Source organism: Amphiura filiformis, chromosome 3 (genome assembly GCF_039555335.1).
Source record: "Amphiura filiformis chromosome 3, Afil_fr2py, whole genome shotgun sequence".
Lineage (NCBI taxonomy): Eukaryota > Metazoa > Echinodermata > Ophiuroidea > Amphilepidida > Amphiuridae > Amphiura > Amphiura filiformis.
This window is the reverse complement of record NC_092630.1, coordinates 39,229,630-39,250,314: the sequence shown is the minus strand read 5'-3', so window position 1 is coordinate 39,250,314 and position 20,685 is coordinate 39,229,630. Positions and strand designations below refer to the sequence as shown.

The following is a 20,685-nucleotide window of genomic DNA, read 5'->3' as shown; positions in this document are numbered from 1 at the left end:
ATACCAATTGAAAACTCGGTGCACTTAGGCAATTAACTGCAGTTTCTTTATTCAACATCACAGCAGGTTCATATTTGACAAAATCATGCTGTATGAATAAAACATAAATAAAACAATGAAAAAAGTAAAAATTACATATGCCTAATTAACATAAGAATGGCATAAATATATAATTAGATGTAATTAGCTAATTTGCATAATTAATGACTTTTTGTGTATTTTTTTGTTACCAAATGAAAGAACTTTGGGTACTTATGTGTGCAAAAAAAAACCGCATCCTCATATCATGTACGGTTCTCTGTTGGCATTATTTTTGCATATTAATTAGCTGGACTTAGTCATTTTTTAAGCTTTTATTTGTCTGCAGATTGGTCAAAATGGCTAAAATTGTATATTTGGTGGATTTATTACATTTATTCGAGGAGAGATTTTTTAATCTTGTTTTCTTTAACGAAGTCCGGAAAGATATGCAATTAATCTGTGATACTTAAATCAATGCTACCTTTTCAAGTAAGTGTCCGAATAAGCATTACAGATCCCAAAAATTACCATTTTGCCATTTATAGCAATTTGTGGCAGGTTTTCACCCGATTTCCGGGTATCTTCAAGTTGACGTTACATCACTTTGCATTATCCGATTTCAATTCTGTTTTTTGTTTTTTGAAGCATTCATAACGATGATTCAATTAAAAGCGTCAAATAACATGTTTCTGCTGCGCTTATTTTTGGGGTGATATACCTACTAATAGCAAATGCTTTTGATGCAAGACAATTTCAAACAGGAAATTTAATCTCTAAATCACAAATTCGTGCCTTTGTTTGGATAACTTTTCCCATAATTATTACCATGCGTGATACATGATTAAGATCAAAGCTTTTGGTTTTCATAAAAGTTTTGAACGCTTGTCTTATTTTTATTTTTATTATTTTTTTCCTAGGCCTATAGATGTTTTACAATTATAACCTTTTTACAAACTTTAATAAATATGAATTAATTGTTTTAAAGCATTTTTCGTGTGACGTTTTGAAACGCTCTTTGTAGCATGATGTAGGCCTACTGCATGATCACGAAAGGCCGTAAATTTAGAAGCCATTTCCTTCTATATAGCCCTATAAACAAAACACTTTGGCCCCAATGTATAATGTCGGGAGAAAATATATGCTTGAACTAAACAAAATTAATAAACCTGTTAATTTTAAAAATAAACTCTCGTGGTGCAATTCTGTCAACAAAATTACATAGGCTTATGAACTGGGGCTGGGGCTCAGCCCCTCAATAAATTTGGTGCGGGGGCTCGAATAGGCCTACCCTTCTGTATGAATAGGCACGTTTTCATTTTCATTTAGGCCTATAATGGCCTCCAAACTATTTGTTAAGCATGTTAAGTTATCTTGTTTTTTTTTATAACATCAACTGCAAATTGTCCCTTATTGTACAGTATATCCTTCACCGTAAATCGGTGTGTGTGTGGGGGGGGGGGGGGTCCCGGTTCGCCCCTTCAGTCTCAAATGAAGCAGGCCTAACCTAAACAATGCGTCCATCCTCAGATTTGACCTCTTTACTTTGTAGGTTGAGTCCTTGATCCATGGGCCTGATTCATTATTTATTATGCAAGAAATGTCGACCCTCCGAATTTAAACCTTTCCAATTTGGCCAAAGTCCACAATGCCGTTGGGCTACACTACAGTTCAGTTCTTTTCACAGTGTTGACTTATAATTTCATGAAAAGAAAAAGAAAATGGGAAAGATTTTAATCTTTCTCATTTTCTTTTTCTTAAAAAAAAACATATGTATAGGCCTAGGCCTAGGTGTTTAAAATTGTCCAATTGAATATTTAGTCGAAAAGTTTTTGATTTTTCAATGTTGCCGACCGATAATATGACTAAAAAAAACCTCATTCCAACCAACGTGTGCTATTTGGGAGTAGGCCTATGCCTACATTAAGAGTAAATTTCCTTGGGTTATGAATTATTAAAGGGGAAAGATGAAATAAAGATGGTATATGACATGCAAGAAAGCGGAAGTAAAAATAAAATATGAAAAAGAAACATGAATTAATATTAAAATCGGGCATGACAATTGTCAAATTTAAACTTTAATTCTGACACGATCTGGTTCATGGGGGCCAAAGGAGGCATTTTTGACAATTGTGTTACTGTAATTATTATACATTACACGTAGGCCTACAGGCTATCATTTTAAACTGAAAACACCAACGGTTTAGCATACTTGGTTCTAAAGTTATGAAGTTTTTTCATGCATATTTTCTTGATATGCCTTAAAATAATGATCTTTTAAAATTCATGTACTCTTTTGCAGTTTGAAACTTTCTTCATCTTTATTATAATGCTAGAACTCTGAGGTATTGCTGAACTTAGGCATTAAAGTCTCAAATTGAAATATTAACAAAAAATAAATGTTATTTTTATGCGGTAGGCTATGCCTACAAAGTGTTTTTATTGCGATCGTAATTTTTTAATGTTTGATAGTAGGCCTAATATAATTAAAAAATACAAATTTAGGCTAAAAATAAAATAAGGACAAATCAAACAATTACAATAATATAATAACAAAAACGGCAAACCAATGTGATGCATGTTTATAAGTAATAAGACATTAAGAATCTTTTTAAATTTACTTGACTATTTCTTTGCTGTAGGCCTATCCCGCGCGGCGGGCCGCTATGCGTCTTCGTGCAAAAAAAAAAACATTTTTAGAAAATGTAGGCCGATTACAAAAACGCAACACCTATAGTATGGATGTTCTTAAGTAGGCCCTATGCTAGTGTTATCGTATTGAACAAACAATAAATTCAGACAGAATTAAAACAATTTATTCTAATAACCAAAATAAAACCTATGCGTTTTCCATTAAAAAAGGACAGGCCTAGGCCTACTTCGCATTGACTAGGCTCGCGCGTATCGGGCTGAAAAGCTTCGTAAAGTTTAAAAACAAAAAAGGGCGGTTTTAGAAAATGTATAACAAAAAGGAAACACCTAGTATCAACATCAAGTTTGCGGGTTTTAGAAAAGGACATCTGTGAATATCAAACTGCAATATTTCACTTCAACACAGAAAATTAAAAATTTTCAAAAAGTACTATAAAACATTGTGTTTTTAGAGTAATAATCACAAACATGGTCAGCTATGGTTGATGAAAAAGGATGTCGACCCCAGACACGGGAAATGGCAATTTTCACTGCCGTCGTTGGTGGCGCGCTGTATTTGGAATCGCGTCAATTGGGCTGTATCCCTAGCACTTGGGGAGTATGAAGCAGCAAATGTCAACTGAGGTCAAAGGTCAGGTTAAATTTAAAGTTGCTCCAATCGGGCTGTAACTTGCAGAAAATGATCCATGACACTTGGGGAGTATAAAACCACAAAGGTCACCTGAGGTCAAAGGTCAGATCAAATGTAAAGTTGCTCTGATAGGCCTGTTACTCAGGAAAAACAATCATTGACACTTCATGAGTATAAAACTGCAAAGATCATTTGAGGTCAAAGGTAAGGTCAAATTTAAAGTTGCTCCGATTGGCCTGTAACTCGGGGAAAAACAATCCCTGACACTTCAGGAGTATGAAACTGCAAAGGTCATCCGAGGTCAAAGGTCAGGTCAAATTTGAAGTTGCTCTGAAAAGCTGTAACTTGCAGAAAATGATTCCTGACATTTTAGGAGTATGAAACCATAAAGGTCATATGAGGTCAAAGGTCAGGTCAAATGTGAAGTTGCTCCCATTGGGCTGTAACTCAGGAAAATGACCTCTATAAACAAAATAAACACAAACTGTCCTTCCATTCCACATTTAATATCATCAACCATATCAGCTGCCACCTGATATTTGTGCTTCTTGAAGCACAGTAGCTCTATTTATTATTATAATTATTCAATAATTTATGCTGCAATGTGACTCGGGTAAGATTTATTAATACAAACATTATTTTGATCCGTGTCGCAATAAATTTCTTTAACGTATTTCTGTTTCATCTGGTTCATTTTGTGTTCAGCCATTCACTTTCCCGTTCATTATTCCTCCCTTTGGGACTTCAAATCCGGTATCTCGCTCTACCTTTCCTTTGAAGAATTCCCTAGTTTAGCTTCATAATACGATATTCAAAATTCCCTTGCCGAAATTTAATGACGTAATGGTTATTTGTGCTCAATTGTCGTCAGCCTTCATTATATTACTGGCACGTCATTGCACTAGACAATTTCAGTGCCCGGGAATTTGAAATATCGCGTGTTGAGAGACGGCTGTTCTTATTCATTTTATGGCCATTATGAGTACGAGTTTGTCTAAAATAAAATCACGTGATTCGTGCTTGATAATTATTTTTCTAACATAGGCAAAATGTTGTGATTTAATTACGCGGGAAAATATTTAGATTTTAAACACAATATTTAATAATTGTAATTTCACTGGTCCAAGCTTTTATCACAATATGAGCGTGTATTAATCAAAATTTTATTTAATGGCTTATTTTGTACCACAAATTATTCAATAAAACAAAGCCAAACAACATTGTCTTTTTAGTTTTATATGTTCTATTCATCTCGATCATTAACCTTTTGAACATTTCACATGCTATTTGACTTAATGTCTCTTCGGACTGTATTTATATTGGACGGTAATTAAAATCGTGAAACCGTAGAACGATCTGTTGGTCAGCGTTGATATTGAATAATATTTAATGCCATCACATCAATTCAAAGCTACGCCCTATTTTTTAAAATACCGCGACTTATGTATGTAAAAACTAACTAAACATCTCAAAAAAAGTAACTAACCCCCTTTAAATATTGACAATTTTTCAAAAACGGGTGATACAAATCTGTAAAATGCGTTGGAAGCAGAATTTATTTCAGCACATTTTGACACCTCATTTGCAGCAATTGACTAAATATTAACGTCACAGCGTACATTTAAATCAATGTAACCCAAGATTTGAAAGTTGCAGTAAATTGTATTGATTTTGTATTCAGTGTAATGGAAGGAAATCTGTGTAATCATATCTGAGTGTTTTTGTATTGTAAAAATTTGTATGTAAGTGCAACATTCAAATCTGGACCTCACGACATTAAATTGACCGGTCTTTTATTGTTTTCTGGACTATCGTATCAAACGAGGTGTCAAAATGCACAGAAATAAATTCTGCTTTCAACGCATTTTACAGATTTGTAATACAACAGCTCCTTTTTGAATAATGGCAATTATTTAAGGGGGTTAGTTACTTTTTTTGAGATGTTTATATATAATGAGTCTGATATGAGTAAGAGGGGCACAAAACCACTTGAAGTACCGGTGTTCCATATTATTGATTTATCCAGCCTTTATTGACATGAGTGTGACTGACATCAGCACCCAATTATTTATTTTATGTATTTATTTATTTTGTTATTGGAATCAAACGTAACAACGAAGTCAAATCCACTTAATCCCCTGCGTTTGAGTTTTAACAATAGATTCCTGCCCTGAAAACTGAATATATATATAAAATTTGGCATCCAGGATGACTGTCATGACAATACGCTATAACAATGCGGCATTATGCTAGATATAATTGTGGTTTCCAGGAATATAGCTGATAAGCTTATTATTTATTATTAACGCTATTATCAGTTTCTTTTCTTGATTGACCATTTGTCATGTCATAAGTCCTACGACTGAGTGATCTCCGTAAAATTTGTAGCCTACTAGATAATACTCATTTGCACGAGCCGTAATAATTTTTAGCCCGCAATTTAGTCTCATGTATGCTTCGGATCAAGTTCATGCTCATAATTTAGGAAGAAGAAGATGTCGAACAATGATATGCCACGTCACGGTAAGATGATACAAACTACCATAATAAATCTTTAAGCTTTTTTTTTTTTTTATGTCAGCATGTCTAGGCATTAACAGCTGAAATCTAGGAGATAACTACATACATCGAATGTATGGAGCCGATAAACCATCTCGTATTCATGTATTTTTAATGTACATGCGTGTGTGAGTAAGGATTGTGAAAAGCTGTAACTCACACATACGATGGGTGTAGGAGATAACGCCGCGCTGCAGACGAAACTTTGGCCAGGCACACTGACAAGTGATCTGGTGCAGGGGGTCGCCGTGGATCAGTTCGGGGGCACTCATAATTCACGGAATTATAATAACATCGAAGAACCAAAAGCATTCAAGAACCAGCTAAAAGACCACTTCACAATTTAAGCAGAACTTGCGCACACCATACCCCAATTCGTCTTTCTCCACTACATGTAGGAGTGTTGAATCGTACCCAACCAGAACCAGAACCAGAACCAGAGTCTCTAATATCAAATACTCTTGTTTGTTTGTTTGTTTGTTAGTTTGTTTACCCAGGTTGGTCCGTGACACACATGCTAATCCATGGGAAATCCATGGACCGTTCCAAGCTCATACTATCTCTTGAAGCGTCATGTCACATAACAGTATCATAATATTTCAGAGACGTCTCATAAATCACATACTCCCTAGTTTCAAAACCCAGTCGCAAACGATATTAGTAATTTTGGTGAACGTGCCAGCGCAGTGGGAATAATTTTGTGAGTAGGCTTAATAGTCAGGGTTGTAGCTAGCCCAAGTTGAGTGCCTGCTAATTTTACTATCCAATTCATGAATTAGAGCGCAGGCTCGGGTACTCTTGGGATTTGTTTTACTTCAATACATTTGATTTTGGCCATTGCAATCTAAATGTGTTCTGGGACCATTCAATAATAATAATATAATAATATTTATTTCAATTGCCATAAATTACAAACTTGAAAAAATATTAAAAGCAATTTAAATGACAATCCAGGAAAGAAGAAATAGACTAAACAGTCCAAGCACAATGTGTTCTTCTTTCCTGATTATATTAAAGTACAAACATATAATAATAATAATATAGATACAAGATACACATTAATTAAACAAGAAAAAATAAAACTAGAGCGGTTACCGCACCATAGCTGAACCATGGGGCTTTGGCAGTATATTGTGTGTGGTGCATGTATATATCACCCCTTTATGACCCCTTAATGACCTTAAATGAATATTAAATTATTTTAAACATGTTTAGAATGTCATAAGGATCAATGCATTTAAATTTCAGCTCAATTGGAGCATTTTGAAAACTTGACCTTTGACCCCTTTATGACCCCTTAATGACCTTAAATAAATATGAAAATATTTTAAACATGTTTAGAATGTCATAAGGATCATTGCATATAAATTTCAGCTTAATTGAAGCATTTTTGGTTAAAATGACCTTTTTGACCCCTGTGACCCCTTGGATGACCTCTGACATTCGAAAATAGTTTTATCATATTCTTTACTTCTTTCTCTTTCATTTGACACCACTTGGGGGGTTCATACCTTTGTGGCATTTAAAGATATGTCCATTTTAGACCAAATGGTTGGTAAGGAAGTACCCAGCAAACACAAAAACGTTTTTAAAACGTTTTAAATGAGTTATATTTTGGCTTTTGGTTTAGGTAAAAACGTTTTAATAACATTAAAATGTCGGGTTATATAAAGGTCATGAAAACGTTTTAAAACGTTTTGTATGAAAACACACTACAGCAATATTTCTAAAATGTTTTCAAAAAATGTTATTGTAAACTATTTTTGCAAACATTTTTGCCAAATATTTTGCCAACAAGTAAATAATATTATGTTAAAATATTTGGCCCCCAGCAAACACAGAAATGTTCTTAAAATGTTTTCTTCAAAACGTTTTAATAACATTTAAATGTCGGGTTATATAAAGGTCATAAAAACGTTTTTAAAACGTTATTGCAAATATTTTGGGCAAACATTTTTCGCAAAATATTTTTTCAACCCCAAAATAACATTCTGTTTAGAATGTTTTGTATCATGTTTTCAAAAATGTTTTTGGAATGTTATTAAAATGTTTTTATATCCTTTATATAACCCGACATTTAAACGTTTTCTGTAAAACATTTTGTGTTTGTTGGGCAGTAGATTATCAAAAAATGTTTTTCAATGTTATGAAAACGTTTTATACCCTTAATATACCCTTTATATAACCCGTTATTTAAACGTTTTCTGACAACATTTTATAACCTTTTCCGAATGAAGTCGAAAACGTTTTGTGTTTGCTGGGTAAGTAAGTAAGTAAGCAAGTAAGTAAGTAACATAGACTAATATAGGCTGATACCATTTCATGGTTCAGCAAAAATGAGTGAAACACTCTATGACATAACTTATGCACACAGGATGTATCAATTCAACAGTGCACAAGATAGGCAGCAAAAAAATTAAAACACGCGTGAACAAAGTTATTGCCTTAGAGTGGGCCTACATGTAACTCAAATAATAGCCAAATTTCCTAAATTTAAACAAAATGATAACTGGCAAAAAGATTTCAAAAAAAAAGAAGTAAAGATGCATATGAAAAACATAATTACATCATAAAATGTTCTTTACACATGGCATTAAACAAGGTAAGGGAGGGCGCAGAGCGTACATCAGTGGGAAGTTCATTCCACAAACGTGGAAAGGAAACAAAAACAGAGTTGAAAAAGGCATTGGTATGAGAACTACAGTGGAGATACCTAAACTCCTTAACCTTAGAAGGCTTGAAAAATTGGCAAAAAGAAGAAGAAGGACCAATTCCATTAACCAATTTAAAGCAGAAGATCAACCTCTACAAATCAAATAAGTCGCATGTTTTAAGTAATCCAAATTCATCTAATCTAGACTCATATGAAAGATCAGAAGGACACCTCTTCCTATACATCAAAACTTTAGAAATCTTTCTCTGACTCTTATCTAACCTATCAAGCAGGCCAGTCTGACAAGGATTCCAAATAACAGCACAGTAAGTAAGATGAGGGAGTATCAATGCTTTAAATAGATGCAGAAGAGCACTGAAGTGCATATGGCGAGAAGTTCTGATGACAAAACCAGTTAGGCGAGAAACCTTTTTACAGATTTTATCAACATATGAAGAGAATGATAGGGAAGAATTGAAAACAACACCAAGCAGTTTATACTCATCAACAACCTTAATTGGAATACCACCTAACTTGTATGTAAAAAGACTGCAAGCCCTAGACCTCGAAAAATGAACAACAGCACACTTAGAAGCATTCAGGGGAGTTTATTCTCAATGGTCCACTTGTGAATTGTGTCAATATCTTTCTGCAGTGCAACTTGATCCTCAAAAGTTCTAATAGAGCGTACAAGTGTATGGTCATCAGCAAATTGAAATAAGGGAGAAGACAGGTTGTCATTAATGTCATTTACAAATAAAAGAAACAAGATGGGCCCCAAAACAGAACCTTGAGGAACACCCGATGTGACTGAAGCCCAATCAGATTTAGCTCCGCCAAAGATAACTCTCTGTTTTCTACCAGAAAGAAAACTTTGAATTTGTCAGAATTTGTACAGATAGATATAATTTTTGCACAGGTAGATATTTGCTAAACATAGGAAAGCTTATTCTAATACACTCAGCTTCGTTCCCATGTACTGCATCGAATGCCCAGCTGTCAACAACGCTCGACGCACACCGACATCGCCTGGCTAATAATTACTTGGTACACCATCAGAGATGCTAAAATCAATAGCCGGGATCGATATACGTGAATGTGCTATGCACAATTTTGATATTCAGACGAAAATCTTTGGATACCGGGATAGAAAATGATGAATATCTCCGTAAATGATTTCGTCTAAAGAAACCAGATGTGGTTCCTTGCACTTGAATATATGTGTTGAACAGATATGATAGTCGTTAGCTTGCGTCTTGAGAAAGAAGCTTGCGTCTTGAACTCAAAACTGACAATAATTCTGATTTTATATGTGCCGAATTATATAGCGCAGTGTATAGGCCAATCGTGGGTAGTCTAAAAGCATATGACCTATGGCGTACCATGCTCGACTCACACACAGCGAGGTCAGTCACCGGCCTAATCGGGGCTATTGTCAGTCGCCTTAGTCAGATGTCCTTCGGCCCATTATACGTCTCAAAACTATTAAACAGGTCGGAACAAAATGGCCATGCGTGGCGGGGGATTCAATCTACCATGGCGATTTCTGCCATGAAGATATCGGGGCGATGACACTGTGCGACGTATGTGAAATCACTGACCCGTGAATTACGAGTGCCACCGAACTGAAATAGCTGGTAGGGGCATTGTTATTGTTACAGGACATGCATTGCATGTGATGTGTAGCCAACAATCGGGCTTATTACCCTAATCGGAACCGACTGTAACGAGGTCTTTTTTTATCATGGGTCATCTGCCCCGCCATTACCAGATGAACCACGGGGAGAGCGGAGATTTGTTTATTTTTTTATTTTATTTTTTTGCGAGGAATTGAACCCTGGACCTCTCGCACCAAAGACAAAGACCTTAACCAGTGTGCTACGCTGCACCAAATTATCTCGATGCTTTTACATGTGCGTTGTAACTGATGTACCATGCGTTATCACAGGTTCATGACTTCCGCAGCAGGTTTTCAAAAGTGTGGGGCAGGGGACGCGTCTATGGCAAGTATATTACACAATAGAATAAGATACCCTGTTTTTTTTGTCGATAAACCTGGTTTTTCGAATTAGGTTTATCAATTCGATTGTCAGAGTTTTTGATAAACTTGGTTTTAAACCAAGTTTATCAAAAACTATGACAATCGAAGCGAAAAACCTGGTTTTTCGATTTGATAAACCTGGTTTTTCAATCAACATGTATTCAAATTAACTTATAAACTGATTAGGGACTTTTTTGGGCGCCTGCTTCGGCGGTGCCTATATAATTGACTTGTCGTTTGCAAAGTGCTTTAAATTTCGGTCTTTCTAGATTTACCTTTCATCTGTTTTGTTAAGTACGTGCTTAGAATAAATAACACGACTAACATGGTTTTGATATTTTATTACTGTTTACTAATATGCATTGAATACAAGCAAAGTAGTTGTATATGCAGCGGGAATTAACGCTTGAAATATGCAATTATTAAACCGCTCGCTGGTATGACACGTACCAATAAAAATATTTTATGTGTATTTCCGCATGGGGAACTGCAATATTACTTATCGGTGTATTTCCGAATAAATCGGCGTATTTCCGCATAAATACATTAATATCGATGTATTTCCGCATGAGGAAATGCAATATTTTTGGTGTTGGCCTATATAACACATTTGGACGTCATGCATTCTGCAGACAGAAAAATAATTTGCCAAACTACCTGAATAAAAGTGATGGAAGCCCTGCAGAGCTAGAGATGGAGAAGCTTGAAAAAAAAATTGATATTGTATGCCTACATTTGACATTTAGTTCTGTTGTTTAGCACATATTGAGATATGTATTGGAGTTAAAAAAAATTCTGGCTTAATAGAAATGATTATGCATGTATACTTTCACGTAGACCCTGAACATGGGCTATGGGCCATTCAGTATTGAATATTTTGTGAAAAATAACTTAAATATTTATAAATAACCTTAGTGTTAACAATTTATAGTTCTTATGATCTATTTCTATAACACGTTAAGTGGTCTTATCTAGGACTAGTGTGTCTCGTATAAAGCAGTGTTATCTAAATGTTAATATATATTCATATCTGTTTAAATATCGAGTATCGACACTTCCTCAGATTGTTTGTTCTTGTCTTCTTTACCGATGCAGTCAATCGTAAGAAATAAATACCCCTGTTTGGAAAACAATCCATAAGAATAAAATATGTATACTTATATTCTGAATACAATAATTCTGCTCAAACAAGCCCCCCCCCCCCCACATGATATACAATTTCCTAACAATAGTAATCGAAATGGTAACCTGAGCTATATTCCTTTTTATTTGAAACCAATCCTCTTACATCCCATGCACCTCTGCCATATGCTTTACATCCTCAAATCTTTCTTTGCTTACTATGCTAATGTTACATTATTGTTTTAAAGAAAAAAAATATCCAAACGGTTACATTTCAGCCCATCACATCAAAGCTCTCATTGGGCGTCCATTACTTTTTTAAAGGGATTTTTATTAAATACTAGTATCCAGAATCGGAAGCAGGTTCATAATTCAAGCCACGCAATGGGCTATTGCAGAAATTAATGGCACCTCCCTAAAGAAGACATGTAAGTTTGTACCATAAATTTTTGGCAATTCCCAGACCAAAATTTTATCAAAAAAAAGAAGGAAAAAAAAAGGAATTCCCATTTTGACAATAAAATGATTAAAACAATTGGGAATTCCCAGTGTCCCTAAACAAGACAGGCACATTTTTGTCAAAATTTTTGGGAATTCCTAAGCCTAAAATAAAAAGGTGTCTTTTTCTTGGGAATTCCCATGTCTTTTTTAAGGTTGTGAAAATAATGACCATTTTTGGGGGAATTCCCAGAGCAAAAAATGATGAAAATATTTGGGAATCCCATGTCTTCTTTAGGGGTGGGGTGCCTTTAATTTCTGGAATATCCCAATATAAGTCAGGAGAGAAAAAAAAAGGAGGAAGGATGATGATGATGATGATGATGATGATGATGATGATGATGATGATGATGATGATGATGATGATGATGATGATGATGATGATGATGATGATGATGATGACGACGACGACGATATTTGAGAGTCATGACTTCATGTTTATTTTCTATTCATACAGTTAAATATCAACACACCAGACTTCGACTAGACAAGCCTCCATACATGTAGGGATACAGCAGATTTTTGAAATATTGAAAAAATTAACGCACTGAACCAAGATGAAATTTGACTGCGTTGAAAAACCCCTCCGTGTGTTATTTTTGAGTCATGGCAAACTTGTTGGTAAACATCCTGCACCATTCATTATCATTCCAATTTTGCTTACTGTGATTCTTGCGACTGGAATATTTACCTTTTTGACAACAGAAAAAGATCCCGAAGTTTTAATTGCTCCAGAAGGTAGCCAATCCCTCCGCAATCGTGTCATTCTGGAAGAAGACTTGTACTCTGAAGTAGTCGACGAGAATATGCTACCCAGACATCAACTCAGAATTGGACGTTGGGTTTTTCTAATTGTAACACCCAAAACCGACGATAATATTTTGACAATACCAAATATGGAAGAAGTTTCCAGATTGCACACAACAGTAATGAATGTTACAATTCAGCTGGATGATGGCTATTACAGATATGAAGATCTATGTTTAATGTGGAATGGAGAATGTCATGAGAATGACTTTGTGAACCTTTTTGATACAAGAATTTTTGAAAATGCTTCACTTACGTATCCTCTGGCCATGAAATCAAACGGAGAGATATTCTTAACGGGTGCTTTCATTGGAGGTGTAACGCTTTCTAATGATACAGATGTGATCGAGAAAGCAGAAGCGTTAGTTTTGACTTATAATTTACGTTCCGACACTGAAGAAGAAGAAGGCATTGGGTTGAAGTGGGAAGGAGAATTTCTCTATCAAATGAAACATTTTATTTCTGATAAGCTCAATGTCTACCGGCTTGCATCAATATCGTTTACTGAAGAACTAGACGCGTCTTCAGCTATCACTCTGGACCTAATTACGATTGTAGGCCTTATTGTCGTCACATTTTGCGTGCTATCTACCGCAATGCTGGATTGGATCCGTACCAAACCTATATTAGCTACATTAGGTTTGTTGACGGCTGGACTTGCCTTGGGTTCTACATTGGGATTATTTGCTTTCATCGGTATTCCCTACACCAATACAGCTGGGGCAATGCCATTTCTAATTATAGGTAAGTAATACTCTGACTGTAGCTTATTCGTTCAAATGTTAAATGCAGACGTTTATAGAGCCTATTCCATAGTACATTATTGATACTTTAATATCAACGCATCTCACAATGATTTCATGTTCAGATAGAACGAGAACCACTCCCACCCGAAAAAGGGCCGACACGTTTTGTATATCACCGTAACCATAAGTTATAGATAGTAATAAACTTTACAAATTATTTCAGTCATATTAAAGATGTATAGTTTGACATGCATTTTACAGCTCTCTTCAAATCTCAAGTTCCTTCATCTGCTCTCGCGGTCAAAAAAAAACACTACTTTTTAGGGATTAAAAAAGTCGTAAACTTACGTACAACAGTGGTATGTAATGCATAAATATAGGGTGTCCTAAAAAAGAGTTCCCTCATTGCGCCCTCTTTTTCGCCTATTTTTGAAAAGTTGATCAAATATATCTTGGTATGTAGAGAAACCTTTAATTGTTTGCTTTAACCCTAACCCTCCTGTATGCTACAAAATACTACTTGGTATACGCGCTGTTCGTGCATGCATCCCACGTGGTGTGATGACGCAATCGCCCTAAGTGATATATAGGCACGGTTTCGCTGGCCAGCGAAGCCCAAGACCCGTGGCAAAGTGTCGCCGACCGAGTGCTTGGCATGCGAGGGGTCTCGGGTTCGAATCCCGCCCAGAGCAAACAACTTCGTTCTTTCTTTTCTCTCTTTATTCTTTCCTTCTTTCCCTTCCCGTCGCCAAAAAGCCCTTAGGCGGTTAGGGTTAATAAACCAAAACAATTATTTCAATCGGCTCCCGACTTTTGAAGATATGCCCTTTTAAAGACAAGTACCCGTTTTTCAATCTGTCCACGGATAGCAAACAGAGTGGTTGGGATGGGTCATGCTGTGGAGTGGCCTATAAGATCACCAGACCTCACACCACTTGATTTCTTCATTTGTGGCAAATTCCAAGATCTTTGCAAACGTATTACTGCAATATTCGTAAGTATCCGGCGCACAAGGTTGGTACGCAACGCAATTGATGCAATGAGGACTAGGGCTGAAACCTGTATTCGTCAAGGAGGCAACCAGGTAGATTGCAGAGCAGCACAGTAACTCACTTCAAATGAACCAAAGTCAAACTAAACAGTCCTTTTCAGGGCTACCTTTTATTCCAAAAAGAGAAATGACTTGTCAATAAAAAGAAAGCAAGAAACAATAAAGTAAGAAAATAAGAAACATAATAAAACAAAAAGGCATAAAATAAGTTATTGCAAGTATAGCAAAAGAAATCCCATCTCACATCAATTTCGCCCAAATTAATGACACTTAACAAAATTCATAACCCATAAGCCCACCGGTAAAGCCCATTCCCTAAAATAAAGTTGTCATTTTATAAAGGTATCATCGAGGAATGTTTTATATTCATGCATGGTATATGCACTTTTCAATCTTTGAAGTAGCCAAACCTCCTCCGTGGACAGAGTGAAAAACGGGCACATTTCTTTAAAAGGGCATATCTTCAAAGGTTATGAGCCGATTGAAATAATTGTTTCGGTTTATCAAAGCTACCGGGTAAAGGCTTCTTTATATACCAACATATACTTGATCAACTTTTCTGAAATAGGAGAAAAAGAGGGCGCAATGAGTGACCTCTTTTTTTGGGATACCATGTAGATTTCTTTAGATTAAAATCTTATTTTAATAATATATACATCGCGCACAGTGTCGACTTCCTATTCGATAAATATAAATTTAATACTCCGTTGGTGAGCGACGGGCGACTGGTATTTCACCGAACGCAAGAAAAGGAGTTCTATCTGATTGGCTAGCAATCGATCGCTTAGGTCGCTTAGTAGTCAACTACAAACTCAAAACTGAGCATCGTATTCAATTCGATTGAAATCGATATTCTATTATTGCCGTAGATAAAGAGGGTGATAGTGTGTCAATAATGTACATTGTATTGCAGCTGGATTTTACATGCATTCTTTTATATACATTTTTTCTCAAAGAGTTGAATATGATCAAAATTTTTTACTCAGGATTTCAAATTTTTACCCGCAAATTGCAGTTAAACATATCCACAGCAAAATACCGGTCCTCACTAATTAGTGTATTTAATTTCCAGTTAGTGTATTTAAGATAAAACCTGACAACAAATAAAATTTTCTTGCAATAGAAATATCATATGGGATACTGATATGGTAGGCCGCAACCGCCACAACGTGGAGCTGGATATACGCGTAGCTGACTTTTTGCTCCGTGGAGCCAAATTGACCAATCATGATCATGTTAGAGTTTTCATTACTCGGAGGTAAAACTGACTAATTAAGTACCGGTACGACTTACTCATTACGTGAAGCGAATTTATTCATTAAGAATTCGCCAGACGAGCGTCACGTAGTTGCAAGATATCCTCGGTCACGAAAGTTATGATTCAAAAAGTAGTTTATGAAAAGTACGAACTGACTTATTATTAAGATGGACATGCACTCATAAGAAACTCATACAGTTTTGTACATAACTATATAGCTAGGCAGAGTGGTGGTATTAACTATGCACACAGTTCTACGATCTGCAGTGTATCGCCGGGAGCTAATTTGTATAACTTGCGCGGTGTCCCTGCGGAATTCGACCTTCAGCAAACTGCAAACCAGTTCGGATTTACTTTATATACTAGTAGTAGGCCATACATACTGTATTTACTGTCCGTTTTCCTATACACAATACTCAGTGCGCTCACCATTGACGCGTGACCTCTACAAATAGTGTATGTTAGAAGTATAGGCCATTGCCTAGTTGACGTCACTACTGTGTAAAAAATAACCGACCAATATTTAAAGTATTCTCTGAAATTCTAGAAAATATAGTTCTAAGTATATGTCCTAAATTTTTAGCTAATTTAGGTGTTTGGAAATATTGGTACTTTTGTACCAAAAAATATGAAGAAATTATTTCTAAACCGTGTTAAGTCATTAAGCTTCTCATTTTCAAGAACGCTGGTTAACAATAAGCAGACTATTGTCTCATTTCGTAAACAAAAGCCCACAGTATTTTTACCTTGCGTTCGCTTTATAATCGTTCACCCAACTGAAACTATAATACCAGCTCATTGCTCATTGCACAGGTAAAACAGACACAAGTGCAGTGTGTATTTAACCAGAGAAGATCTGATGTAACATAGTTGAGCCGTTTTCATTGAGTGTTATCTTGGTTTAATAGCTTTTAATAGGGTTTAAGTCCTTCAAAGGTCGTGGTGAGTTCTACTGTAGACATGACTGCATCATGATTATTTTTAAGTCAACAACATTCAACAATATGATCACCGTGATAGTATGAGAGTATCAGTACCGTGGGTGTCAGTGATCCTGGCCTGACACAGTAGACAAACAAACAAACAAACAAACACGCCACACACATGACACATGCATGCAAGGTAACATTGACTATACACTAATCAAACAATGGTATTGATCCTGTACAACTGGTCGTGGTTTATTTACAATCGATTCATTTAAAATCCCCATAGTAAACATTAATTTTGGCAAGAGTTTTCTCTCTCTGGAACGAGGATGCATCCACTGGCTCCGCGTAATGAAAAGATCTAACATGATTGGTCAATTTAGCTCCGCGAAGCGAAAAGTAAGCTACGCGTAGCAGCTCCACGTTGTGGCGGTTATGGCCAGCCATATATTGATCATGCGAAAATCGTAAAACATAGAATAGAAACAGTGTGGCAGGCGCTCAAAATCTCAAATTGTATGCTTAGCCTGAGTTGCACGGCCTATCTCGAATAAAATCACCATGCGTAGTTGTTGAAAAACGTGATGATTCATCGTACTATCACGGCAATTTTTAACACGAAGATATAGGGATGATGACGGTGTGTCGCGTGCTGTGTCCATTGCGTATACGACTGTCGTAAGTTTTCGACCGAGTTTCGCGAACCTGCAAACCTGATTGACAAGTAAAATAGATCAATCATAATCCTTTAGTTGTAACTAACTGGTAATGAAAGTCAACTTGTAAAATTTGACCAATTTATCATGGAAATAAGAGCCAATAAATGCATTTTGTGGAATGTTTTTGAATGGTGTGACAATCAAGCCTAAAGACTTGTACAGAGTCTAATATCAGTCCAAAAATGAGCACAAAGGATACACAATTATATGGAGCCATTTGGCTCTACTCATGCTACAGTAATAATCAGTCTTTTGTATACAGGCTTGTTCTTAGTACATAATAATTTAAAGTAGGCCTACATTTCAGTCTATAGTGCTCAATTACGTACAGTGACGTAGAAGTATAGCCTATGCAGCACCTTTTGGCGACAGAATAAGTTTATGATACAAATGCGCGCTATTTTGCTATTTTGAAGCTAACCTGATGAAATATGGTGTAAAAGTGGAATAAATGCGCGGGAAGTGCGCGAAAATATGCACTTTGGGGGCTAAAATGGGCAAATATGAGGTTAATTTGGGCAGAAACCCATTATCAGGGGGATGATTGTATGGACCACCCCCCTGGCAAAATATTGGGGGGGATAAATCCCCACCATCACCCACGGGATCTACGCCTATGATTACGTATGATATGATATGCTTCTTTTTTCATTGTGAACAGGTATTGGCGTGGATGACATGTTTATCATGATATCTGCATGGCGACGAACAAGCGTCCATAAATCAGTCCCGGATAGAATGAGTCAGGCCATGGAGGAATCCGCCTTATCTGTCACCATTACCAGCGTAACTGACGCTTTAGCATTCGGGATAGGTTGCATCACTGATTTCTATTCCATCCGTTTGTTTTGTATCTATGCTAGCGTTGCTGTCCTTTTTTGTTATTTTTACATGATAACGTTCTTTGCAGCTTGTATGGCGATAACCGGATATAGAGAAGAACAGAAGCGCCACGCCCTGACTCTTCGTAAGGTTCTGCCTAAACAAGATGCACCATCAAAGGCGTATTCCCTATTTTGTGCTGGAGGGTCTTCAGATATTTCACCAAGAAAAGATAATCATCAATATAATGTAGATGAGTCTTCAGATTCTGCTTTGATGATATTCTTTAAGAAATATTACGGACCATTCGTCACACATTCGTTCTCCGCTACAGTTATTGTTCTCCTGTACTTGGCCTACCTTGGATTTTCAATATTGGGTTGCGTCTATTTAGAAGAAGGCGGGGAAGTGGTTGAAAATATCGCTTCTGATGATTCTTATCTAAGAATGTATTACAAGGAAGAGAAAAAGTACTTCAGAAATTACGGTCCTGACATGTCTGTGATAGCTATGTCTGAACTTGAATACTGGAATTCAGATGTGCAGAATGGCTTAGAAAATATTATGGCTGAACTCGAAGCTAGTGAATATTTCCACATCTCAAATTTTTCAGTCTCATGGCTGAGGCATTATTTGGAATTTTTGGACGTACAACAGATAGAAGTACCTTCCAGAGAGGTATTTTTGAATATTCTCTGGGAACAATTTCTTGCGTTACCTGTGTATAAACAATTTGTGCCAGACATCATATTCGATTCGAACAATCAATCAATAATCAGTTCTCGATTTTACGTTCTTGGAAAAGATATTGACACAACTAAAAGAGAACGTGACATGTTCTTGTACATCCGACGTGTCGTTGCCAAATCTGAATTAAACCTCATTGCCTATCATCGTGCGGCTCCATGGATGTATGAACAATATATAGCAATACGTAGCAACACGATATTGACTTTGGGCATTGGTGTGGCATCAATGTTTCTCATTTCTCTCATTCTCATCCCTCATCCCATCTGTGCAATAACCGTCACATTATCCGTTGTCTCCACCCTCATGGGAGTCATTGGTTACATGTCTCATTTGTCTATCCCATTGGATTCCATCTCAATGGTTACTCTCTTTATATCGATGGGTTTCAGCGTCGACTACTCTGCTCATATTAGTTACGCATACACAGCATCTCCGTACCAACATCGCCGAAACCGATCTATTCATGCGCTGTACTCCCTGGGAGCACCAACACTTCAAGGCGCTATTTCTACATTCTTGGCCATATTCTTGTTCGCTTTAAGTAATTCCTATATATATCGTACTTTCTTCTGGATGATGTTTCTGGTGACCATCATCGGTATTTTTCACGGACTCGTTTTCTTGCCAGTTTTTCTCATGGTTCTTGTTCCAAAGTTCCACCCATCCGAGTTTAAGGGGACAGAGCCAACCTCAAATGGAACTTTGAACTCTGGATATAAAGCAGACAATGACATCGAATATATTGATGTATCACGACCTTCGCATAACAATGCATCATTCAAGATCAGTTCGGGTATTGCCGTACAACAGAGTGGATCGTCAACAATGTCTAACCTGTCAGCTGCTCGAAGGCAAGATAACGTATCTGGTATTGCCAATATCTCATCAAATGGCGATGTGAATAGACCTATATATTCAAATAATATTTATAAAATTGTTTATAACCCCAACCATGTCACCTTTAAGTCGCTGTATCCATATTCGTCTAAAACGTGCAATAATTCCTAAATAGTGTTTGTTTTCAAAATTCCTGTCTTAAAGGAAATCTGTACCATAAACAAATTAATGGCTATATAGTTGCAGCAATAATAAAAACGACAAACAGTAAAAGTCCCGTCCAAATAAAGGAGAAATTCTTAATTCCTTACGACGATTAGCCGTCAGTTTGCAATCCATGGTGGCTGCCATATTGATACCCGATGTATTTTTATTACGCTGTAACGGTACCCCGATTTTGAAACCAGCGAAATCCGTGCCAAGGCGCTACAAGCCTCGTCCCTCGTGAACTTTGGTGACACGAAGCGAATACTACCAAAGTTCAGATTCAACATTCGTTCAAAAGAAAACGCGACCATTTTTACCCATAAAACTACAGAAGAACATTAAAAAATGTATTTTAAGTAATATTTATGTATCAACAATGTCTTTT

General features: G+C 36.3%; 1 protein-coding gene across 1 annotated transcript; it reads left to right on the top strand.

Annotated features, from left to right (window-relative positions):
- Positions 1 to 5,629: 5,629 nt before the first annotated feature.
- Positions 5,630 to 20,326, top strand: LOC140148480 (patched domain-containing protein 3-like). The gene is made up of 3 exons (XM_072170459.1): positions 5,630 to 5,824; positions 12,632 to 13,725; positions 18,346 to 20,326. The coding sequence occupies exons 2-3, from the start codon at positions 12,732 to 12,734 to the stop codon at positions 20,262 to 20,264; spliced, it is 2,913 nt and encodes a 970-aa protein (XP_072026560.1). The 5' UTR covers positions 5,630 to 5,824; positions 12,632 to 12,731; the 3' UTR covers positions 20,265 to 20,326.
- The last annotated feature ends 359 nt before the right edge of the window (positions 20,327 to 20,685 follow it).

Coding starts and splice junctions, on each gene's coding strand:
- LOC140148480 (XM_072170459.1), top strand. CDS start 12,732: ATGAAATTTGACTGCGTTGAAAAACCCCTCCGTGTGTTATTTTTGAGT. Junction 13,726..18,345: donor AATGCCATTTCTAATTATAG/GTAAGTAATACT, acceptor CATTGTGAACAG/GTATTGGCGTGGATGACATG.